General features: G+C 42.4%; 1 protein-coding gene across 1 annotated transcript; it reads right to left on the bottom strand.

Moving 5' to 3' along the window:
* Positions 1-10,405: 10,405 nt before the first annotated feature.
* On the bottom strand, positions 10,406-25,049 carry LOC117465101 (nuclear receptor-binding factor 2-like). Its single transcript, XM_034107987.2, is given in 5 exon segments — positions 10,406-11,618; positions 11,620-11,741; positions 13,063-13,103; positions 17,777-17,861; positions 24,695-25,049. Coding segments are annotated over 5 exon segments (831 nt in total). The 5' UTR covers positions 24,725-25,049; the 3' UTR covers positions 10,406-11,065.
* Positions 25,050-26,930: the final 1,881 nt, after the last annotated feature.

The following is a 26,930-nucleotide window of genomic DNA, read 5'->3' as shown; positions in this document are numbered from 1 at the left end:
AATCTCGTTTAAAATTGTGTTACGATGTCTAAAGTTACTGATAAGTCACCTGTTTCCTGCCTGGCCTTGCCCATGGCATTAGTTTATCATTACGGGGCAGAGCCCCCGAGCGAAACAGCAGCAACCAGCACGTTGCAAAAGTCTCAATAGTAAACTGTGCCGCCGAAACATAATTTCAGCCGATCAGCGCCGTCAAATATTTTGGTCACGTGGGCGCTCACGTTGGCGCCCATGTTGCTTACGTGCGTTGACGTGAGTTGTTTTTTAGACTCGTGAGTGACCAAGGAGACGCAGTATTTGGATGAGAATGGTGTGCAGGTGGAGTCGCCGGACCTCGGTCCGCACCCAATTCCGTGCAAGAGCTACTCTCCAATCCTTTTGAAAGGATGCAAACAGGTAAATGCTATCTTTTGTTTCACATGCTTGCTCTTCAAACAGCCGGGGACAGATATGATCTGTTCAGAAACTAGACAAAAGTTAAACAAGTACAAACCACAGACTGTCTGTGTCATGGAGAATACAGTCGCTGGTTTATTTATGTCTGTATAGGCCGTTGTTGTGAGTGTGGACGGTCGGAGCATATATAACGTTAGCTTAGCCAAGCTCCATTCAGAAAACAAGCATTCTAAAAGGTGTTTCGCCTGCCGTCTGTCTGCAGACTTGTCAAAGCATTAATTCATGGTTTTTACTAACCGGTATCAGTATGTTGTTACGTCAGCATCATTTAGAAACGTGTATTACAATTAAATCACGGTAAAATATGTTCATCTTGTTGTAGTTGTAGCTCCCGAGCCAGCGCGTTGAATGATGCGAGTAAACACAGCTGGCAGCCGCGGTGAAACTCGAGCGACTAGAGCGATGCGATAGGAGCGTTTAGAGCGAAGCGAATATTCGCATCGCGTCTGGTCTGAACGCAGCATTATAGCGAGCTCCGCGCTGCACTGGAAACGCGCCATTACATCACCAGAAGTCTTAATTTAAGGGGTCATTTCTCCCAAAAAATGTTTTTGTACTCACTATATCAACAGCCCCACCAAAAATATTTTCCACCAGCCGCCACTGATCCAAACATTATCATGCAAAACAACCGCCAGATGGCAGAGCAACGAGCAATGTCACTAAAAGGAAATTCCAGAAGGATCAGACCTATGCAGCTGAGTATAAAGGCTTTATGAGTGACATTATCAAGAAAGGATATGCAGAGAAAGTACCATCGGACGATCTACATGTGGAAAACGGCAAAGTGTAGTATATACCCCATCATGGTGTCTATCATAAACGTAAAAAACGATCCGTGTGGTCTTTGATTGTGCATCATCCTATAAAAGCAAATCCCTCAACAGTGTACTCCTTCAGGGCCCTGACTTGGCAAACTCATTGATTGGTGTTCTACTCAGGTTCCGTCAAGAGCCCATCGCCATTATGGCAGATATTGAGGGGATGTTTCACCAAGTGCGTGTAAATGAGGAGAACATAAACTTGCTGAGATTCCTGTGGTGGCCTGAAGGAGAAACCAGCACGAATCTGGAGGAATACCGGATGAGGGTCCATCTCTTCGGAGCTGTTTCCTCTCCAAGCTGCGCAAACTTTGCATTGCGAAGAATAGCTGAGGACAACTGTGGCAGAAACAATCAAATCAAATTTCTATGTGGATGATTGCCTCAAGTCGCTAGCAAGAGAAAATCAAACTATAAGCCTTATTAGGTCTCTCAGAGAAATGTGTTCCCTTGGTGGATTCAAGCTGACGAAATGGATAAGTAATAGTCGAGTGGTGCTAGCATCCATCCCTGATGAAGACAAGGCTAAACAGGTGAACAACTTGGATCTGGACAGGGATACGCTGCCACATGAAAGAGCACTAGGGGTGTACTGGGACATTGAAAATGATATATTCAGTTTCCGTGTGACTGTGAACAACAACACCCTTACAAGAAGGAGTATACTTTCCACTGTCAGCTCTGTGTACGATCCTCTTGGTCTTCTCGCCCCTTTCATATTGAAGGCAAAGCAAATACTTAGATTACTCTGTAAAGCCCAATATGGATGGGATGAAGAAATTCAAGTGGGACTCATGGCATGGCAGAAGTGGCTCAAGGATTTAGACCAGCTGGCCAGATTCCAAATTGACAGGTGTGTAAAACCCAAGAACTTTGGAAGAGTGAAAACTGCACAGCTACACACCTTTTGTGATGCAAGTGAAGAAGGATACGGTACCGCAAGTTACCTGAGATTCACCAATGACATGGAGGAGGTACACGTAGCCTCTGTGATGGGAAAATCAAGAGTTACCCCACTAAAAGTCATGACAATTCCAAGGCTGGAACTCACTGCTGCTACATTGGCTGCACGAATGGACAAAATGCTCCGATCAGAGCTACAAGGAGAGCTTCTGGAGTCAGTATTGTGGACTGACAGCCAGTCAGTACTGAAATATATTCTAAACCGGACTAAGAGGTTCCACACTTTCGTGGCAAACCGGATTACTGTTATTCATAACCTCACAAAAGTGAACCAGTGGCGGTTTGTAAACAACCCCGCTGATGACGCTTCAAGAGGACTGAGCATTGAATCCTTTTACAGTTCAAAAGGATGGCTTCAGGGTCCAGAATTCTTGAAGAAATCGGAAGCACAGTGGCCAAGTATTCCAAAAGAACTTGGTTCTCTCCTTCCAGGTGACCCTGAAGTACGCAAAGAAGCTATTGTCACCGGCATTGTCACATGTAAGATGGAAAAAACTCCAACAAGCAAGCTCTTGGACTATTACTCTTCATGGAAGGACCTAAAAAGAGCTGTTGCATGGATAATGAAATTAAAGACAATCCTCCAGCAGATGAGAGAAAAAAGAAAAGATAGCTCCACTGATGTCGGAGCAAGGCAGGATAAAGGAAAGAGACTGAAGGATCAGATGCTTCTGCTCAATATGCCGACAGCTAAAGCACTAAGACTTTCAGCAGAGGACACAGAAAATGCTGAAAAGCCATTATTGGCCACGAGCAGAGACAGCATTTCAAAGAGGAAATGGCCTTGCTGGAAAAAGGAAGACAGTGCGATAGAGGAAGCTCCATATACAAGCTGGACCCTATCATTGATGCCGGGCTTCTGAGAGTTGGAGGAAGAACTAGAAAGATGGCTATGCCAACTGAGGTCAAACATCCAATGATTCTACCGAAACATTCTAATATCTCCAAGTTGATATTAAGCCACATCCATCATCAAGTTGGTCACTCAGGAAGAGGTCACAGGCTCTCAAACTCCACCAACGTTACTGGCTATCCGCTGCTAACTCTTCAGCCAGGAGGATCATAAAGACCTGTTTGGCAGACGCCTACAGGCTAGAGCTGGAGAGCAGAACATGATACCTCTGGGTTCTGCTCAGTATTCATCCAGATCCAGGACTCGAGTACTCCATCTCTGGCTTATTACAATGTTCACTCTGCTCTCCTGCAGAGGGACAGGCCTCACTTGTTCCTGTCCTCTTCTTCCCTTCATGTCCAAACCTCATCTCAGATGTGTAAAGCACACAATGTCATCTTCAAATGTCACAATGATTCACCTAATGATGTAAAACACAGACAGCCATCAGCCAGTTCATGTTTGCTGGAAATAATAGATAAGTCAGCACTCTTAAATATGACATGTTCTGATTCATTGTCTCCGCTCTCCAGTCTCTCCAGATGCTGGCTGTGTCCGGAGGTGCTCGTTCCAGCGTCTCAGGAGCAGTTGGAAAGTGATGTGAGGCTAGAAACACCTTCTGCGCTTCTTAGTAGCTTCTGTTGCTACTGTTGCACAGGAACATCAGTTAACTCTCTTTGGCCAAGACATACACATTCACATCACACACAAACATTAGAATTAAGCCTTTAATTCAAGTACACTCAACTAAAAGATGCAGCAGAGTAGTTGTTCCTCAGAACCAGCAGGATGCTCTGAACAGAGTGGTCCAACGATGGCCTTCAGGAGCGGCTCAGACCAGCCTGTCCTCCTACAAAAAACGACCATATAGGTCGATTGTTCAGCAGCTAAATACGACCCAGAGTCACGTTTTAAAGTGTAGCACCTCTAGTGGTCGTGTAAGAAACAACATGCTCCTGTCGATTGCAAACGCTCCGGAGGGTCGTTTATTCACAAATAACCCTCTCTGGAAAATCCTAAATTGTGGAATAGTTTGGCCATTAAAATGCTTTTTTATTAGATTTCTAGCGAGAAGTGTATATTGTACTTTTAGAATCTACGTCCAGTGGATGTGTAGGATCTACAGTTTGATAGATATACGAAGATGATTTGAGGTCTCGCCAGGAGAACGTGTATATGGGGCAACTTCCACGTAAAGTTAGCGTGGGTGAAAACAGTATTTCCGGTCTCGAAGTTTTCATAATAAAACCGGAAGTATTCCCCACACTGTCAAATGATTACACAGTGATATCTCCATTACTCATCCACTAAAAAACATCAGTTTATTCTTGTTAATTACACAATATTGATTGGTTTAAATTGTGTACAATGCTTTGTGTTTTTAACCTTCGATTCGGAGAAACAAATTGTTTTTTCGGAGTTTAGACACTACAGAGTTTCCGAAGACACTACACTACCCAGAATCCCCAGCTATCGTTTGGGACTACAACATCCGCCTTGCTTTACAAACCCCGTGATTAGCCCTCAAGCTCTGTGATTGGATATTGGAGTGGCAGTGCGACAAGGTTACGCTGTCAAACAGCTCTTTGAAATGGAATGGAACCACGCCAGACTATCCAAAACTGGACTTGGACGGGTCCAGCCCGGCCCTCCCCCCCAGAATTACACTTGCTGGCTATTGTGTGTTTCGCAACATGTTCTATGGCACGTCTCTACTGGGAATTGTAGTTTTAAAAGACGTTTTCGTATTTCCCACAATTAGAAGTTGCCAGTATTAAACTGTATACATCCCTGGAGGTTTAGGGGATACGAAAACACATTGGTGTTATCAAATTTAAAACATATAATTAATACATGGGTGAAAATTGCTTGTGTCCATAATGGGCAGCATTAATACCACATGACAGCTAAGGTCAGAAGAGCTTTATTTAACAGCTGGTCTTATGTCTGTGACCCCTCCTGTTGTTAATTGATAAGCCTGAAACATGCACTTGTCAAGGTTCAGATGCACATTTAGCAAATATGGCAGTAGCCATCGATCATCTTAAGTTAAGATACTTTATTGATCCCAAGTTGGGAAATGTTTTTGTTACAGCAGCATGTACTACTTTGTTCTACTCCACTACAATTCAGAGGTTAACCTGGTATTTTTACTCTACTACATTTATTTGTGTTACTTTGCAGATTCTGATTAATGATGTGAAATATAAACAACCCTTAAATCAGACTTTAGTTACACCTGAGTAAAATTCAGCCTTGTCTGTTTTGCACTTCCTCCTGTTAATATCTTTGGACGTCCTGCACTAAACTGTTTTATTGTAGAGATCACTACAGTATCTTCTTGATATTTTCCATTCTATATTTCTATCATTGACCCCTATTTTGTATGTAGGCTACTCTTAATATTTAAATGTTTTCATCAAATATAACTTATTCAACAACTACATTAAATAGCGTGCTTTAACCACTAGGAGGTGCGGTTTAGACCAGTGGTCTAGTTAATAAAACATAATATCGTACATAATATGACTATTCACTTTATTGTGAAATTAAAACAGAACGTTAAAGGAAAATACAGTTTCAGTCTCTCGACGTGAAGCTTATGCATTGTACCATTAACTTGTATAGACCTGTAACAGTCAACTGCATGAGGAGTTGGAAAGGGAGTTCATAAAATCAGTAATATCTTTAAAAACTACAAAAAAGTCCCTTTCTATCAGCTGTGCACCGTTATGGTGTAAATATAGACAGATCTACTAATTGGATCAAATATAAAAGTCATCCGAATTAGTGTTGATACTGCAAGGAGACGTATTGTGTGAAAAGAAATGGAAGATGTTGTTTAATTGTTGATATATTTATGGTCCACGTCACGTATTCAGTTTTGGCGGCATCTCTTCCAGTTTGTCAAAAGGTCTTCTGATCAGGGCTCTATAAATACATATCTAGGGCAGGTATGTAATATGTAATGCAGCCGAACCGTGTATCGTATTGCAATGCCGTTATGTGATGACTTTCAAAGAGAAAAGCAAGAACACTCGGAATAAAGTATTATTTTTTTTTTTTGTAATGTTTTCCGATTTCATATCACATAAACACCATATCCCGACGTGCATTGCGGCGTGATTTTAGCCTATCAAAACCTCTGAAAAAATAAATGTGTCTCTCAGGCTGAAGTCGAATAGTCCATTTAGCTTAGGAACCTTCCTAAAGGAGTGAAATGACCCGGAAGTCCCTCAGTGGCAGCCATGATAAGTGCCGTTCGAATTCTCTAGAATGATGAGAATGATAGGAAAGGAGGTTTCAAACTTCCTTTATAACCTCCTTTAGCTTAGGAACCACTGGACCTCCCTAACCGACAGGAGAAGCGAAAATGCTGCCCCACAATGCATTGCAGCCGCAGCATTTGCCGTCACTCAACAGTCGGCCGTTCACGGAAACAACCGATTATGACCGAGAAATTATATCATGAAAGTTACGGTGCTTATTAAGCTTTTTAAAACGTATGTGGTAAGTTGCCAAAGTGCTTTGTTCTGAACGTTCATCAGTATTATAATCAACAAGAGAAATATGAACGTTAGTTTTTACTGAAATGATCAAATAAAGTCAACATTTCAGTCTTCACTGAGCTGTGTGGGGTTTGTTCAACTTTTAAAAGATGTTTGAATGGTGATATACACAGTGATAGATGTTAAGGACTACGTTTATAATAAATACATTTGTATTGATTTTAAGATCTTTAGTTCATACAATCATACGTATTGGGATCATTTGTATTAATGTGGACCGGAGGGAGAGGGTGACGAGCATAAGTTTCACTTTCCTTTTTTATTTCAATTCCAACTTTGGTCCTGAAGAATATGTTTCTCTGTTGTCCACGTTCATAAAGCAAAGCAGCAGCATCAGAGCACGGTGCAGAGTCTCTAGATGAGTTCACAGTAGTCCCTCGTTCTTATTAAACATCCATGTTGTAGTCCGCTGTATAGAAAACTGTGGTTTCCATGGTTTCCCCACAGCAGCAGACGCACATTCATGACGTCCGCTGGCGCATCATAAACACGTCGGATAGTGAAAGTGCATTCGGATTCTCTAAAGTACCGCAGTCTCTTCTCCTAAGTCCTTTTGAATTCTCCTATCTATCCCTTAACCCCGTGACGTTTCACTCAGAGGTCAAGGAATAGACGATAGGGTTAGAATTTAGGAGCTGATCTTTGGACTATTCGACTGCAGCCTCAGAATCGAAAGAGAAAAACCTATGGGAAAAACACAAAAGCATTGTACACAATTTAAACCAATACATGTCGTATAATTAACAAGGATAAACTGATGTTTTTTAGTGGATGAGTAGTGCAGATATCACTGTTAAATCATTTGATCATTGGTTTTATTATGAAAACGTCGAGACCGGAAATACTGTTTTCAACCCGTAACTTTACATGGAGGCTGCCGCATACCTCAAATCATCTTGGTAATATCTATCAAACTATAGATCCTTCATATCGCCTGGACGTGGATTCTAAAAGTACAATATACACTTCTCGCTAGAAATCTAATCATAAAGCGTTTTAATGGCCAAACTATCCTACGATTTAGGATTTTACAGAGGGTTATTTGTGAATAAACAACCCTCTGTAACGTTTGCATTGAACGGGAGCACTCGAGGCCGACAATTTTAAAACGTAATTATAGGTCGTATTAAGGGCTTAAACAATCGACCCATTTGGTCGTATGAGTTGGAGGACTTGTTGCTCAGACACATCCGACATGTCGCCTCCTCTCACAGCCGTCAGGAGCAGCTCAGACACATCCTACATGTCGCCTCCTCTTTCCCTCATGTGCCCTTCAGGAGCAGCTCAGACACATCCTACATGTCGCCTCCTCTCTCCCTCACAGAGATGGGGACTCGAGTCGCACTTAAGTCGCACACACAGAGACTTCAGACTTGACTTGGACTCGTGACCAAAAGACTTCAGACTCGACTTGGACTCGTGAACAATCATTGTGTTTTCTATTTTTGGCGTATTAAAGGTGGGGTAGGTACATTTGAGAGAAACCGGCTCGAGATCGCTAGAATTTGAAAATACACAACCGGAGATAATCTGCTAGAGGCTGCTACTTCCTTATAGAGCCCGCCTCCTCCAACACAGAAGGCTGACAGACAGGTAGGCCATCCAGTTATTTTAGCCGGGCTCATTACGCAGACGTGCGTACTGTTACTACCTCGTAGTAACACAATGGCGACCGGCGGCACACCTGCGGCTGTACCGCTTGTAATTAGGTTAAACTACATAAACTTCGAACAAAACGCCGGCAGCACCAACAAAAGGAGCGCACACTGCAAAGTCTGCAATATCAAAATCAAGGATGCTGGCGCAACAACGTCGGATTTCATCAGGCACTTGAAAACTCACCCGGAGAGGTTAGTCACATTAACGCATATGGACGGTTAGCAAACATGTTTAGCTCAGCATCAGCTGTGTAATGTTAACTTAGCTTGCTACTAGCTTTGTATTTGTGATACTGATTTCTGATTCTGAAGTGTTTTGCTTATAAATTGTTTGCATTTAGCTAAAGTGTGATGTTTTCCTCATATTGCATTGCAATAGCCTGTTTAAAGTGATCATATAACAAACAACTAATCAGTACTGATACTGTATGCTAATAGATATAGGAGTGATAATAACACAGTAAATGCTTTGAATTTCTTAGATATAGCTGTGCAGTATTCTGAACAGACTGGATAGCAGCAGACAATAGAAGGCTTATTACAACCAGAGACATGAGACTTTTATTTTTTTAGAGACTTGACTTGGACTCGTGACCAAAGACTTGAGACTTGATCAAGTCTCACCCCACAAAGACTTGAGACTTGACTTGGACTCGTGACCAAAGACTTGAGACTTGACTTGCAAAAAAAGACTTGTGAACATCTCTGCTCCCTCATGTGCCCTTCAGGAGCAGCTCAGACACATCCTACATGTCAGCTCCTCTCGCCCTCATGGAGCTCTCAGCGTAACATCAGGTGCTCGTTCTGCTTGTCTCTCACACTGAGGACTGAGGAACAGGAAGTAGCTCAAATGCTCCACAGCTGGTGAAGCAGGGCTGAAGTCGAATAGTCCATTTAGCTTAGGAACCTTCCTAAAGGAGTGAAATGACCCGGAAGTCCCTCAGTGGCAGCCATGATAAGTGCCGTTCGAATTCTCTAGAATGATGAGAATGAAAGGAAAGGAGGTTTCAAACTTCCTTTATAACCTCCTTTAGCTTAGGAACCACTGGACCTCCCTAACCGACAGGAGAAGCGAAAATGCTGCCCCACAATGCATTGCAGCCGCAGCATGTGCCGTCACTCAACAGTCGGCCGTTCACGGAAACAACCGATTATGACCGAGAAATGATATCATGAAAGTTACGGTGCTTATTAAGCTTTTTAAAACATAGGTGGTAAGTTGCCAAAGTGCTTTGTTTTGAACGTGCATCAGTATTATAATCAAAAAGAGAAATATGAACGTTAGTTTTTACTGAAATGATCAAATAAAGTCAACATTTCAGTCTTTACTGAGCTGTGTGGGGTTTGTTCAACTTCTAAAAGATGTTTGAATGGTGATATACACAGTGATAGGTGTTAAGGACTACGTTTATAATAAATACATCTGTATTGATTTTAAGATCTTTAGTTCATACAATCATACGTATTGGGATCATTGGTATTAATGTGGACCGGAGGGAGAGGGTGACGAGCATAAGTTTCACTTTCCTTTTGTATTTCAATTCCAACTTTGGTCATAAAGAATATGTTTCTCTTTGTCCACGTTCATAAAGCAAAGCAGCAGCATCAGAGCACGGTGCAGAGTCTCCAGATGAGTTCACAGTAGTCCCTCGTTCTTATTAAACATCCATGTTGTAGTCCGCTGTATAGAAAACTGTGGTTTCCATGGTTTCCCCACAGCAGCAGACGCACATTCAGGACGTCTGCTGGCGCATCATAAACACGTGGGATAGTGAAAGTGCATTCGGATTCTCTAAAGTACCGCAGTCTCTTCTCCTAAGTCCTTTTGAATTCTCCTATCCACTATCCCTTAACCCCGTGACGTTTCACTCAGAGGTCAAGGAATAGACGATAGGGTTAGAACTTAGGAGCTGATCTTTGGACTATCCGACTGCAGCCCGGGAGTTTTCCTGCAGGGCCAAAAGTCCATGATTGTCTCCTGGATTCTTAGAAGAACATGAATTTAAAAACTAGAGACCTTCATGTCGGATTGAACAAATGTGAACATTTCAAAAGAATCTCAGTTGATTTTATTCATCAAGTTTCAAGAAATGATGCGTTTTAACATCCCATTCATCTTCTTCTTTCTTTCTGAAAGAGGCAAACACAAGGAACTGAATCTCAGGCTCTGGTGCAAGAAAACAAAGAAATAAGGGCAATACAAAATATATTGTGATAGCACAAATTAAAAAAAATAAAATTCAACAATAAAATAACGTTATCTTATTGGTAAATTCATGTTTACTAACTTAATTAATGTCAACAAAATGATATTTGTCTACAGCCGCTGGCATTCATGTGTTGGCCAAAACCCCCCCAACAGGAAGTTAGAGGGATGTTTTCCACCGTGCCAACATTTGCAAAAAGCCCAAAACATTATGTTAATTATCATCTTATAGATAAAAAGCACTATCATTTAGCATTCCAAGCACTGAAGGAATCAGTTATTTAATTCCAGACTATGAAATAAAAAAATCCCTCGCACAAGTCCCCCCCCTGCATCATCATTATTACTGCACACAGTGTGGGGGTTTCATTATAGCTCTGAGCCCCGGGTCACATGACAAACATTTTGGCATCCAAACTCAACCCTGGTGCCTGTGTGTGTGTGTGTGTGTGTACTGTGTGTATGTGTACACTGTGTGTATGTGTACACTGTGTGTGTGTTCACAGCTTGTCCCTGTCCAGCAGCTCCTTCAGTTCATTCTGGATGTCCTCGGGCAGCTCCAGAGGGGGCAGGTCGTCCAAACACAGGTCCTCCTGCGCGGGCATCTCCAGCGGGGGCAGTTGGGGGATGGCGATCTCCTTCCCCTTCCCACCCGTGCTCCTCCTCACCTGCTCCCCCCCTGTCCCCAGAGCGCCCCCTGCCTGTGAGTTCCCCCAGAGCTCGGAGCACTCCACAAAGTCTGCGTCGGTGGCCTCGGAGCGCAGCCGGGCGTTCTCCGAGCGCAGCTGCTGGTTGTCGTCCATCAGGCGGGTCACCAGACGCCGCAGGTCCTCGATGGTGGTCTGCTGCTCCTCCAGCCGGGTCTTGTCGTCTTTGGTGGTCTTAGTGCCGGGGCACGGCGTGGTCAGAGGCTGGCAGCCCCCGGTCTGCCGGGTCTGGAGCTGGTAGAGCAGGGTGTCGTACTCCCGCTCCCTGACCCCCTCTGCAGCCGGGGGGCCGCTGGGCTGCAGCTGGCCCGGGGTCTGGGTGAGGAGGGCCGGGATGCTGGGGGGGGGGCTGCACCTGAGCGAGGCGGGACTTCGTGGCCTCTCGACGGGTCTCTCTCTTCAAGCGCTCCTGGATGAATCGCTGCTGTTTGATATGACTGTCCCTCTGCAGCTCCATGGACAGACGAGCCTACACACACACACACACACACACACACACACACACACACACACACACACACACACACACACACACACACACACACACACACACACACACACACACACACACACACACACACACACACACACACACACACACACACACACACACACACACCACACACACACACACACACACACACACACACACACACACACACACACACACACACACACACACACACACACACACACACACGGTCATTTTAGTGGGACATGTTTTATTCTTTTATTGTTTTGTGTTCCAACTCTTTTCCGTTTTGTTTTTTATTTATTTGAACTCCTTGCTATTGTTTTGCTTATCTTGTCTTGGCTGCATCTTGCATGACAGATGCTATATAAATAAAGTTATTCAGATGAGTAGAATGGATTCAATCACATCAGAACCCATCAGTACCAACAGGAAAAGGGTCCTGCGCTCAATCGGGTTCAGAAATAAAACAAGGGACATAAATCAAAACTCATTTCTTTCCACTGGCTCTTAACACATGTTACAAGCCTCCGTCTGTTTGGAGTCCACATGAGTATTTACTACTACAATAAGCAGCACTTCATTCCTGTACATTATTTCATTTTACATTCTGCTTTTAGCTCATCTTACTTACGTCTACTGCTCCTGCATTACCTGCACATTAGTCACTATTATATTTATGCCGTTTCATCTTGCACTATTTTTTATTGTTTTATTCTAAAGTCTTATATATTTATGTATACATATGTTAGGTTGTGGGATGCTGGGGCTTAAGATTTCCATTGCCATAACGACACTGTAGCTACGGTGCATATGACAATAACATTTGAATGAATCTTGTAAAAGAAGGTTGGATAACTCACCAGAGGCAGGAAGTGAGATACTGTGTACATCGGTACTTTGAACAACACTTGACTTGTTGGACTAGTTGTGTCCATTGTGCCATGCACAACTGGACTGTATTGAAAGCACCTTCTATTCTTTCCCAGACTCTAAGTAGTGCTTTGATCATGTGATCATAGCCACGCCCCCTCCCTCAGTCCATATCGATGATCCTAATAGCACAGCGCAGACTACAGCTGTCCCCTTCAGTAACTGTGTACATTTACTCAAGTATTGTTTTTAATGATGGGACACTGAGTAAATGACAGCATTACAAATGGTTAAAGTAGTTTGTATCATTACTGATGTATCAATGTGTCGGCAGAAGACCTGACTAAAGGCTGTGTTAACCAATACTTAAGAGATGAATGCCGAAATGATGGAGAACGTACCACCTACTTGTCCCCCCCCCCATCCCACCCACTGTATATCTCACCTGCTTACACTCAGTTGTCTTCATGGCTTCTGTCAAAAGTTCTGGGAGAGACAGAGACAGAGGAGACAATGAGGTGAAACAACGACAGTCAGAAATGCTCTTTGATTTGAAGTAAGAGTGAGAAGCAAGAGTGATGAGAAATTCACGTCTCATTTTTGCAAGAGTTGAAACTTGAGTAAGAAATTCACAGGACAAGGTCACGTGAAATGTCATGTTTCCAATCCAATCCATTTTATTTCTATAGCACATTTATGTTTGTTCAGAGACAGGATGAACATATATTCTAAATGTATGTGTACAAACCATAGACTACTTTATTTCAATTCAATTCAATTCAAAACCTTTATTTATCCAGGTAAAATCCCATTGAGATCAATGATCTCTTTTTCAAGGGAGCACTAAGACGGCAGCAGTCGGTTCCACAAGAAGACATAAAAACATAAACAACAGAACAACAACAGGACATCATACAGCAAAATGTACAGGGATTACAATTTACATATCTATCCACATGTACAGGTACCAACAGCATCTGATTGAGTAGCATCCAACCAAGCTTTAAAAACATGTAGTGGTACCAGCTTGGTAATTTCCCATTCTTTTTGCAGACTGTTCCAAGTTAGTGGAGCTGCACATCTAAAAGCTTTCTTCCCTAAGACAGTCCTAGCACTTGGCACATTTAATAAAACCACAGCATGCGACCTCAGGCAATAAGTACTTTCAATTCGCAGAGAGATCAGGGAGCAGATATAAGATGGTAGTTTATCCAACATGGCTTTGTAAATGAAAAAGTATCAGTGACTGAGCCTCCGTACAGTAGGTGATGGCAGACCTGAATAATTTAACAACAGCCTCGTTAATGGAGGGACCTGCACAGTACATAACGGTATCGTCCGCATAAAAATGTAAGGTTGCTCCTTCGACATTTTCACCTAAACTATTAATATAGATAGAGAATAATAGCGGACCTGAAACTGAACCTTGTGGTACACCATTAGTGATGTTTAACCACTCAGAAGACAGCCCATCAAAGTGAACACATTGGGACCTTTCAGAGAGGTAGTTCACAAACCACCCACTGCATGGCTGGATATGCCAATACTGGCTAGCCTCTGCTTCAAAATGCGATGATCGACGATATCAAACGCTTTGGATAGGTCAACAAATATAGCTGCACAACTCTGCTTATTATCTAAGATACTAGTAATATCATTCACCACTTTCATTGTGGCAGTGATGGTGCTGTGTTGCTTTCTGAAGACTGACTGATGTTTAGACAGGATGTCATTTATAGATAAAAACTCCTTTACCTGTTCACTCACTAGGCGTTCGAGAACCTTAGCCAGAACTGACAATTTAGAGATTGGTCTATAATTATTTAATAAGGTGGCCTCCCCTCCTTTTAGTAGTGGCAGGACATACGCTGACTTCCATACTTTTGGAATTGTGTTTGTGCTGAGAGAGAGGTTAAAAAGAGAAGTAAGAGGTGGAGCAATAAAATCTGCAGCTATCTTTAAAAAGAAAGGTTCTACGTTGTCCGGACCAGCCGGCTTTTTAGGATCTAGCTTAGATAAGGCTTCATGAACAACATCACCAGTAAAAGGAGTAAAACTGAAAGGGTTTTCCAGACCACATTGTTCTGTGTCACCGACTGTAGTGTTCACAGAAGCAGAATTAGAAACAGAATCAAGCAGAGAACCACAGGACACAAAATGCTCATTAAAACAATTTAACATGGTAGCCCTGTCCGATATAGAGCCAGATGCTGTGGTAAGGCACAGAGGTAGCTCATTACGGATATCGATTTTATGGCTTTCCAGAATTTTCTAGGGCTGTTCAGGTTCTTTGTGGTTAGTGACAGATAGTACTTTTGCACTTTTGACATGTGAAGTGAATCTATTTCTTAGCTGCCTAAAACGCAGCCATTCTACCTCTGAGCCTGATTTATGTCACGTTATGACGTTACTTTGACGGAGCAGCTACAACGGTATCCTAGCCCTGATTGATCCGTTTTAGATTATTAGCTACTACAAAATCAATTATTAAATACATTTTGACATATATTAAAGGTCACCATCATGCAATTTGTAGGGAATAGCAGAGGTCTCAGATATATAAAAATGTATAAAAAACATGTCTATGAAGTGTTTTGCTCAAAATACCACACATTGTATATCATACATCATATCCCTCTATTTCACTTCCTGTTACTAAAGTGCTGATTCGGGGTATATAAGCGGAGCTTCTGCCTGCTCATGAGGGACCCAGCAGATACTTTCTAAAATAAATGCTGTGGGGATGAAACGCCAAAACCACATCAAGGATTAGCTCTCTCCAGTACAGGTTAGCTCTGAGTGTTAGCGATGCTTGCTAATGTAAACAAAGACCATATTACGTATAAAACACGTCAGGCATTGATTGGTTGCAGACCCCTGGGTTAAGAGATTTCCAGCAGCAGAATATTAAAGTGGACCTATCATGCTATATTTGAATAATATATTGTAGGGCTATACCTATACAAGGTATATTTATACATTTTCTTTTTCAAAATACCAAACAGATCATGCATTTTAGCCATGCCTCATTTCGCTCTATTTTTTGCATGTGCTGCAGCTGACCACGCCCCCTGCAAAGGAGGGAGCAGTTACAAGGGTCATGTTACCATGCTGTTACCATGCTGTTACCATGCTGTTACCATGCCACTGCAACCTCTCATTCCCCTGATAGGTGGAGAGTTGCCCATATAGGCGGAGCTGCTCGTCACTGACGTCAGACTATTTTCAAATCTGTATCAGTCTGTATCAGATCCATTGCAGCCCCGTTTTTAGAGATTTGGGTGTGGAGGAAAAGAGAGAGGGTTGTATTTTCTGACACTTGGTGAGTTCCCTCACACACCGGGGACTAGTGTTGCACGGTGTACCGATACTTGAAAGGTACCGCGATACCCTGCCGTTAAAAACGGTACGATTCCTCCGTTTCATTAGTATCGGTACTTTAAGAATGACGGGGAAAAGCACTCCCGTGAAAAAGCGCCGTTTTAATAAGAGCCGTGTGTGTTCAGCGCTCTGCTTCCACTCCCTGCACTGCAGCCGTGCCTGCAGTCCCGCTCCTCTCAAGCACGTTCTAAGTCCCTCCCCTCTCTCGTGCACGCGGCCACGCGCTAGCTGCCAGAGCATGTGAGAAAACTAGAAGCATGTCTGCAAGTGGGAGTGCAACTGCCGCTGCGCCTCGGCTTGTTGACAAAAAAGACGGCAGAAGTCTGTGAACGGGCCGTTCAGGTGTTCAGAGCAGAGCTTCCTGTCGGAGCGGCAGAGCGTGATGTGCACTGAAAAGTTTTTCTGTCGCAATATTATCGTTGAGCAAACTTAACTAGCAAACTAGCATCACTATCTGCTAACGTTAGCTTTAGCCTTCGTTTTCTATTAGTTTTTTTCATAGGCTATAACCGGAGGTGGTATACGTATATATCTTGTACTTGAGTAAAAGTAGAAGTACCCGGGTCTTGTACTTGAGTTAAAGTAGAAGTACCAGAATGTAGGAACAATCCTGCAATCAAAATGTTCCTCAAATAAAAGTACAAAAGTATTATCATCAAAATATAGTTAAAGTAGCGACAGTAAAAGTAGAAGTACTCAGGTCTTGTACTAGAAGCACCAGAGTGTAGAATACTCTGTTACAGTAAAAGTACTGCATTCAAAATATTCCTCAAGTAAAAGTAGTCATTGTGCAGATTGGTCCATTTCAGAATAATATATATGATGTGTTTTATAATGATTGATCATGAAAGTGTTCTCAAAGCTGGTGAAGGTGCAGCTAGTTTGAATCTTGTGGATTTACTCCAGGTGGAATTAAAGTCTGATTTAACACTTGATTATATTTCACATCATTCATCCACATCTGTGAAGTAACTAAAGGGATTAATACATGTAGTGGAGTAAAAGTACACCATGTACCTCTGAACTGTAGAGGAGTAAAAGTACACCATGTACCTCTGAACTGTAGTGGATTAGAAGAACAAAGTAGCAAAAGAAACATTGAAATACTTAAATAAAGTACAAGTATCTCAAAATTGTACCCAAGTAGTACTTGAGTTTATGAACTTAGTTACTTTACACCAGTGGCTATAAAGATAGAAAGACTAAGCCTTGCACAGAGGCATGAAAATACATTTTCAAAATGCTCAACAGTGCTGCCGAAATGTTAAACTCACTGCTACACAATTAAAATAAATGCTTTTATATATATTTATATTAGATGTGACTCTTTGGCGTTTCTGTTCTTATTAACACTGCTGCTTCAGTTGTTCTGACTGCTAACATCATCTGTTATTCCTAATTTTAAAGACGATATTCCGTGTTTCCCTTTTTTTAAGAAAAGTATCGAAAAAGAATCGGAATCGCAATTCTTGACTTGGTATCGGTATCGAAACCAAAATGTTGGTATCGTGACAACACTACCGGGGACACATATTCATGTATAAAAGACGTTCAACAGTGCATTTTGCATGATAGGTCCCCTTTAAGTTATTCAAATATGCTCTTCATTTACCAGTTGTGATGAAAACACATCAATAATCCCAATCGTAACCCAGTAAATATAAAATTCTGTTCTGATAAGGGTCATATGGAGTACTTTTACTTTTGGTACTTTAAGTATATTTTGATGCCAATAATTTTGTACTTTTACTTAAGGGTCAGTGTGGTGTTAGTGTTACCTGCTGCTTTCTCATGGCAGGTGATGGCCTCTTCATACTTCCCAGCCACCAGCAGACGGTCTGCCTTCCTGCACTGCTGATGAGCCTGAGGAGAAACACATGAGAACGGGGGGGGGGGGGCACAGAGACAAGGCGCGGTCAGTGAGCAGCAGTCTAAAAAGGGATAAAGTGTACAGAGTTTAAAAAGATGAAAATAAGGAGGAAGAGGTGAGACAATGAGATGGGGTCGAAGGAGGGAGATGTTCTTATTACAAATAACCCAATTCAAGTTTTAGACGGATACAACAGAAGCTGAAACGATATGAATATAACCTCTTTTATTATTATTTATTTAGTCATTATTCCGGCAATAATTAGCACTAGCGTCTGGAGTGTGAAGATTTGCTGCTTTCTTTTTCATATTAGACGATAAAATGAATATATGTTAACTTCTTTTGAGACAAGACAAGCGGTTTGACTGTGATCTAGGACAGCAATGATGTTTCAATGAATAGAGAAACAAAGCCCTCAATAGAAAAAACCCGGAAGTAAGTTAGCATTTTTAGCACTTCCGGTTCCTTCGTCAAAAAGCAATGCATTTTCTCCATAGGGTTTTGGAAAATAGCTCGAAATAAGGTCTGTGGTTGACACAAATTTAAGAGATAAATCACGTTTTGTTTTACGACATTAAATACATCAGCAGTGACCCCACTGCTGATTTTTGAAGAGTTGTCTGAAAAACGATGGTTGTTACCGAGTGGCTGAATAGGACTACAGAAATTGTAGAGGCCGTTGTACGTCATTACGCCGAACACGTAAACACTCCCGCTAAGTTTGTTTTCCTCCGTGTTCTGCTTGAAAGCAAGTACCTGCCTGTCTTTAGTATCTGTATATCTATATCTGACCATTATAATCTGTATTTTTGAAATTGTCGTTTTTAACACCGTAGTTTTACAAATTATAGAATAATTAATTACCAGTGTTTTCCAATTTTACTCGGCAGTTAGTTTAGTTGGCTAACGTTAGCTAAAGCTAGCGCTACTAGCAGAGATGGGGTCGTTACTAAAAAAAAGTAATATATTACATATGACTTTAAAAAAAAAAAAAAAAATATATTACACTACTTCGTTACTCTCTACATAAAATAACTCGTTACTTTACTCGCAGGGCCGGCCCGCCCCTCCCCACAGGCAGATCACGCAGACTGCGGCGCACCTACAGAGTAAGCGCGCCACAGTTTTTCCTCTGCGAGACTCCACTTGCACCCCCAATTACTATTCTTTCTTTTTATATGCTCTAAAATAGGCTAACAAGGCTAACAAGCTAACAGTCTGTGAAACGTCAAGACACTAATTAATTAATAATAAACCAGTTCAAGACGCATTATTCTTATCATTCTTTAGGAGCGCAGTAACGGTAAGGTATCTAATTACTTATTTATTTAGTATTCCATAACTTAGTAACAGAGATGGTCAAACTAAAGCGGGGTATATGCAGGAATCCTGAAGTCAAATTTAATACCTTTTAAGACCTTTTTTAAGACCCTGTCCATACATTTTAAGACCTCATCACAACTTCGAGTTCTAACCGGTTACATTGGCGACACACTTGACCTCACATTTACTATATTGATTGTAAGATAGCACAACTAAACAGAGTGCAGACAGACTACTGAAGCCTCCGCTCCACATGAACTTCAACCTCTCTGTGAAGGTCAGGTTTAATGCAGCATGCTGCTTTGTTGCTTCTGTACTCTGTGCTCTTTCATTCCAGTAGAACCATCAGAAACCAGTAGAAACCAGTATTTGACCAATAAACAAAACAATTGACAAAACTTTGAACTATGAGATATATTAAACTTTGGTGAGCTTCAGCGGGGTAATGCCATATAGGAGCTCCCTCACAAATACCCAGGGGTTAAATTGGGCTGGGGCTGTCCGGGGCTAAGCCCGGCACAGAGGACGATGCTCTGACGTCATCACCCTCACACATTTGTCATATGTTTACAAAAAACGATATATATGTTAAGACTTTTCTCGTTCTTAATATAGACTATATTTAGGGTCGATATGTGTTGACCTTACTTTAAAATAGCAGATCTCTGTGACCGGATATAGTTTGGCTTAGACCCCGGCCCCACGAGGACGCATACAGGAAAACGCAAACGCAAAGTCTTCTGTTCACACGCATTTGATTCATTAACGTGTCCGTTCACACTAGACCGCTGGAAATGCTGTAGTACATATGCCAGGCCTGTAAGTGGCGCTGCTGCCGCCACAAAATACACCAAAAGCAGCGAAGAAGACCCCGGAGCATGGTAGTCATGGTTGCCCCTCTGTTTATTCTCTGCGGTGGACGGCGTGTTCTCCTGCTGTATATCTCTCCAGCAGATAACCAACCCCCCCCCCATGGGGGAGAGAAGCCAAGACATTCCTGAGAACCTGCCCCCGAGTCTGTCCCTCAGCCAGTCACGATCTTCGGAGGCGGGCTCTCTTGTCAGCGGGTTGAATGAGTTATTGGTTGGAGGAAATAGCTCCTACACTGAATGCGTACGTGTAGCTGCCGTTGGCTTCTTCCACTGACAGGGGGTGTCAGTGCAGCTGAAAGTGTGGATGGCAAAGATGGCTAATGCAGCCGCATGACTGCATTTCCATTCTCCACGTGGGCATTCACATTCTGTGGAGAGAATTCCCTCTTCTCCTGTAGATACCTGTGGTGGTGGGATTGTTTTATTATTTAAAATATATTTACATTTGTAATGCCTTCCCAAGTATCCCTTTAATTGTTTATAGCCTACTGTATGTTTATTTCATGGATATTTCTGTGTTTTCTGGTGTGTAATATTTGTAATAAAGATTTCAAGTGACACATAAAATGGATTTGTTGATGGGAATTAATGACACTAATGTGAATAAATTAACTCTAGGTTAACGGTACTCTTGCTATCACTACTCACCGACACTATACACCTTCTCCCTCATGCTAGCCCTGACAACACCGGTAAGCACACCTTCATCTAGGCTGCACTGTTGTACGTGTCCTGACTTGTAGTGGTTCTCTGTGAATTGATTTGGTGAATGAAAGTTTGAATGTTCTTTTTATTAACACCGGTCTTTTATGAGGTGAGATCTCTCAATTCTATCGGGAGATTTAAAAATCACAACTGAATTGGGCAGTTGAAGTTATAATTTAATGTAATAAATGTAAAACTGTGAATTAGAGTTGCATATTAGAACAGCATGATGTAACGAGAGAAGGTAAAAACGGCCAATAATTGTCGGTCCGATATTAGGAATTATGACGTCATCCCGATAAACCGGATAAAAGCCCCGATAATATACAATATCTTTTTTGGGTACAAAAAAAAGAAAAAGATACTGCGGTGTGGGTGGATTGGGATGAGGGGCGCTTGTTTTTCCCTCGGCTCCTCCCGTTTTGCCAGTACTGTGGTATTAGTGGTTTAGGAAGAGGGGAGTTTTTCACAAATCCAGCGCTCCCTAACTCGTGCCTGGCTGTGACGTAAATGGCGTGCGGCCGTGAAGCCAGGACAGTAAACAAACATGTCGTCGGTGGTATGGGACTATTTCAAAGTTTCAGAGTTAGATAGTTCGCTTGCTATTTGTATTAACAAAAGCAGAAGTTCCACGAGGAGGGAAAAAGGCAACGAGCTATAATACTTCCAACCTGATTAGTCACCTGAAACATCGCCATGGCTACGATGGTGTGTTAAAAGCGTACGAAGACGCCTGCGCTGCTAAACTAGCGGCGAATCCAAAGCCAGCTGCAAAGGCACCGGGGCTTTTACCTATCGACGAGGATTTTGAAAAAGGCAAGAACTTTATTTGGGAAAATAAATATGGTCACTTTGAAGAGAAAAACTGTTCTTGGCTTTATTTTGTTCATAGTAGTAATGCTCATGTCATTTGCTCACTACTAGTCTTTTTTACCACCAGGTGTGCAAAAACTACAGGTACATTTAATATATATTATATTATTATCGGTTATCGGTATTGGTCTTGAGAAGCAGGAAGTTATCGGTATCGGTTTCAAACCCAATATCGTGCATCCCTAGTAAAAACCCTGTATAAGTGTGGACCTATTTTTCTTCAAATAAACTGATCCCACCTTTTGGACTGGGACAACTTAAAAGACATCTGCGCTCTCCTCTCCTGCTTCAAAGGTAAGATTGCACCCTGCCACACTCACACTTAGGTAGGGCCACACCTCATTACTGATATCAAAATCCATCGGGATCGCTTAAACAGACTTAGCGGGTCGTCTGAATTGAAACAGCAGTTCATTGAACCTGGCTCTTCAGGAGTTAATAGAGGTGAGATCTTGCTGACGTTGGTGGATCTGAGCCAAGCAGTAAACTTGCATAGACTCAATAACTTCTGTCAGGTCAATTAGTAGGTCTGAGTAATGTGCCGGAAAAATGATCAGCTCCTCCCGACTCCTACAGAGTCAAGGATAGGAGTCGAGGAGGGGAAATTAGTGAATTGAGAAACCTTCCTGCTCATCCTTCAGGAGGGCTGCATGGAGCCTATGACACTGTTTAAGAGATATTTCCTCAAAGGCTGCTAACAATCTGGATTAAATAAATATGTTTGGGGGTATCTTTAAGCCATTTAAAAACAGGTTTTCCAGGTTGGGACTTGTTTTAAAACACATGTCCTGCTAGGGCTATCATTTGGATTGGGGGACAGGGGTCGCTTGGACGTTTTAATCTTTTTTTTATCATTCAGAGAAATAATAATTGATATCCAGATGGTTAAGTGTTTAAGGATTATGGAAAAAGCCTACCTGAAGTGTGATTGGCTGGGATATGTTTTTCTGAAAAACAAAATAGAAAAAAGGGATGCTCAGTTCTGGGATTTGAGTTTTACGACAAAACATGAGACAGAAAGTGGGGCTATTCTCCATTCTTGTCAATATGTTCATATAATGTGTCCAAGCCTTATAAAATCTATTACAATGAGCACTGACGATGACCTGGAGGATCATGATCAATTAACACCTTCCTGACATACTTTATATAGTTTTCTTCCTCCATCTCTGTATACATTTTCACTTTTAAACTGTCCTTATCCTAATGCTGATGATCACAGTACTGTATGCTAAATCTGATCAGGGCATGGACATGACTTACAAAATGTCCCAAATTGGGATCAAGAAAGTACTTATCTATCTATCTAGTATCTATCCAACTTTAACCCTTAAATGGTTTCTGTATCCTGGGTGATACACTAATTTGACAGGTAGTGCAGTGTGCGAAAAAGTACACATCCCACCGTCCGGGACGTGTTATTTACAATATCGGACAAGTAGATCTTTCAATTGACTTGTCCGGCAGACAAGTGACGTTTTTCGGCCTGATTTATTGACAAATTATTGATACATTCAGTTTACAAAAGGCAGAACTCATTCGCAAATTGTACGTGTCCGCCATTGTTCGTTTAGAAGTGTTAGTTTCGGTTCTGCTTGTCGATTCCTAAGGAAATGCATCTCGCCGCTTTCTGTACAGTTAGACGGGGGCGGGGCGGAGCGGGGTGGGAAGTGTAGCACAGTGGCCGGGTTGGGAAGCAAAACTCTGTTCCGAGTAGGAACAAATAACAATTGTCCGGTACCGGGATTAATAAGAGTTGTGAGGACAGGAGGCGAGGCCGAGCCCCCGAGCTCCGCGGACTGCAGCTCTCTTTATGCTCCGTATCAGCTGACCGCTGCAAGGTGCAGCTCAGCGTCTCTCTCTCTCTCTCTCTTTCTACACACAGCAGATCCGCTGCCCGTTTATTAGCCTCATCTTTGTCAAACTTTCTTATGTTCTTTCTCCAACACATAATGAAGGTTATTAAGCGTTTTAACTCCTATGTTGTTAATATTGACCGCCATTTCCTTTATGAAGTAAAGCAGCCTCCCTGTCTGTGCAATGCAGAGATTATTTTTATATAATTGTATTCAATAACCGTAAGAAATTCAACAGTATGAAGTGATTTGTAAATAGGAATACAGATTTGACTTAATGTTTTCATAAATATATTTTTCTCCCAGTTTGTCATGGGACTTATTTTTACCCTCTCAAAGAACCGGAATCGAGAACCAAAAATAACCGGAATCGAAAAGCAGAACCGGAATCGTTAAAACGTTTTCTCACACTGTAGTGTCTATGTGAAATAACAGTGTAACATGGGTATAATATTGGTGTGATACGGGTATAATAATGGTGTAACATGTGTGCATTAGGGGTGTTAGGTGTGTTAATAATTATAGGTGTATGTTTTAATGTGTAATGTGCTTGTATTAACAGTTAAATATAGGTGAATTATGTGTGTAATAACATTGTAACTACGCTGTAATATTGGTGTTACATGGGTGTAATATGTGTCAAGTATCAGTGAAATATAGGAGTTCTAATAGTGTAACATGGTACAATGAGGTTGTAATACAGGTGTACAAATGTGTAACATGGATCTAATAATATTGTAATAGTTGTGTATTAATTTCTACTATGAGTGTAATAACAGTGTTTTAAGGGTGTAATGTAGAAGATGGAAAGCACACATTCTCTAAGGTATTTGGATGTGAGGCCTTATTTAAGAATTGTGCTTTATTGACAACATCGAGACGTCCCGTTATAGAAATGTAATAATACTGAGGTGGAATTGTATTTAATTGCTAATGTGATTAAGTTTTGCGACGGTGTAACCATAACACGTAACGTTATGAATAACACGCTAACATTAGTCTATACACATGACATTAGTCACAACAGCACATTAAACTCGGACAGTGTCAGGTGTTGTTTGGAGAACTAAAATGCCACATGTCTCTCCAGGTACAAGGCAAACAGAGCGGTTAGCCGCTAGCTTTAGCAGCTAGCTGTTGTAGCTGCAGTCTACAGTAACGTTAGCCCGTTATTGCAACATCCACACCGACACTCACCAGGTTGAGCGGGCTGTCCTCGACCTCCATGGAATGGCTTCTCGGTGGTTTACACTACATGAAAGGTGTCTCTGTCCCTTGCTGACTGTCATTCGCGATACGAAAACATAATTACAAGAATATTAGCTTACTGTCAGGGAAGCACAATCGCCTCCACAGCTAAAGCTTCGTCAACACGTCGTGACGTCACATCCGTTCTACAGCAGGTTGTGGTCGGGGCTGCAGTGGAATAATCCAAAAATCAGCTCCTAACGTCTAACCCTATCGTCTATTCCTTGAACTCTGAGTGAAACGTCACGGGGTTAAGGGATAGTGGATAGGAGAATTAAAAAGGATTTAGGAGAAGAGACTGCTGTACTTTAGAGAATCCGGTTGCGTTCCAATAATCTATTTAGCTTAGGAACCTTCTTAACCAAGTGAAATGACCTGGAAGTGTATACGTCAGTGGCAGGCAGCCATGATAAGTGCCGGGTTGCGTTCCAATAGTCCATTTAGCTTAGGAACCTTCCTAACCAAGTGAAATAACTCGGAAGTACGTCAGTGGCAGCCATGATAAGTGCCGTTCCAATCAATAGCCGCGTTCACACTGCGGTACTTTTCCCACAAAGGTTCATGCGAATTTAGTTCATGCGAACTCTTTAGTTCGCATGAACAAAGTACAGATCGCGTTCACACCGGAGAAAGTCCCTAGGGGTGGATTAGGCAAATGAAGCCGCTGACGTCACTTCTTCTTCTTCTGCTTTGGGTTTACTGGCAGACCGCAAACCACTTCACGGCGTATACTGCCGCCCAAAGTCCCCGGCCGCCCAAAGTCCCCGGCCGGAAGTCCCCGGAGTTGGGGATTGGCTTCAGTAGAAGCTGCTGGGAGTTCTACTGAAGCCTTCCGAGTAAATCGCCAGAACGCCGACACCTCCGCATCTCCACCGCTCCCATGTTTTATTTTGTGTTGCCATAAGTTAGTCTCTCTGCGTTTCTGCGCTGGGCTAATGCTAATAATGCTAATGCGAGGATAATAAAATGGCGGCTTCACAAAACCTTTTGGGAGTTTTACGGGGCGTGGTTTGCAATTCGCCCAGCCAATCAGGAATATAGCTCTTTTCTCAAAAAAGAGCCCCTCGAAAGTCCCTGCTCTCTAGCAGGGACTTTCGAGGGGGTAAAAGGTTCGCATGAACTACTTTTAGTACCGGCTCTTTTTGGTGTGAACACGATCATGAACTAAGTTCGCATGAACCTTTGTGGGAAAAGTACCGCAGTGTGAACGCGGCTCTTATGGTATAGCTGCGGCCGCGGCCAGTACACGGCGGTACACGATGGTACACGACACGCCCACCTGACAAGACACTATGGTGGCTGAGAGGCACCACCGTTAAAAGCGAATTGACGAGATTTACATCATACAGCCCATGTAGCATAAACATTGATTTTAATTTCTTACAGTAGGAGAGGTTTTGGGGTTTAGGTTTAGGAGGGAGGAAGGAAGATTAAGATTAGGTAAAAAGGTAGGGAGGAAGGAAGATTAGGATTAGGTAAAAAGGTAGGGAGTGGTTAGGGTTAGGATGGGGGGAAGGGAAGGGTTAGATTGAAGGGAGGGAAGAGAACTGCTACCCGGGAACGTTCATACTGGGTAGTTTATTTAGTTTAAAAAAAATTATCCAACGAGTTAGAGACCACAAAGGAAGTGTAGTACCGCCGTTTGGCCACAAGACTCCGGCGCACTCCTGGGGGCTTGGTTCAACCTCCACTGTCCGCGGCCGCAGCTAGACCCTTCTCAGCCACTGTAGTGTCGTGTCAGGTGGGCGTGTCGTGTACCATCGTGTACCGCAGTGTACTGGCCGCGGCCGCAGCTAGACCCTTCTCGTTCCAATAGAGAGGCGAAGTCCCTCCCCTTCCAGGAGCCTCCATGGGATCCCGGAAGCGGAAAATTATACATTGAAGTCAATGGAGAGAGAAAAGTTATCTTTTGATCCCGTTTGAATTGTGCCACGAATGACACATATGATGTTTGTCAATTTAAAAGAACATTTTGCAAGTCAAAAAAATAAAAATGTGTCGTAAAACTGTGAAGTTACACATTTTTGTGTGTGAAACCGCTCAGTGAACTACAGGTCTCTGGTCTCGCACAATACGCGTCAACATCACAAAGATGGCCGTCACGTTAGCAAATTTCACCTGTTTCCTTCAGAATGAGGCGAAAAGTATAAAACGAGGTGAAAATCACTACAAGTCTGGGCATGTT

The sequence above is a fragment of the Pseudochaenichthys georgianus genome, chromosome 19 (assembly GCF_902827115.2).
Source record: "Pseudochaenichthys georgianus chromosome 19, fPseGeo1.2, whole genome shotgun sequence".
Taxonomy (NCBI): domain Eukaryota; kingdom Metazoa; phylum Chordata; class Actinopteri; order Perciformes; family Channichthyidae; genus Pseudochaenichthys; species Pseudochaenichthys georgianus.
Note: the sequence above shows the minus strand (reverse complement) of the source record. Positions and strands in the feature narration are given on the sequence as shown.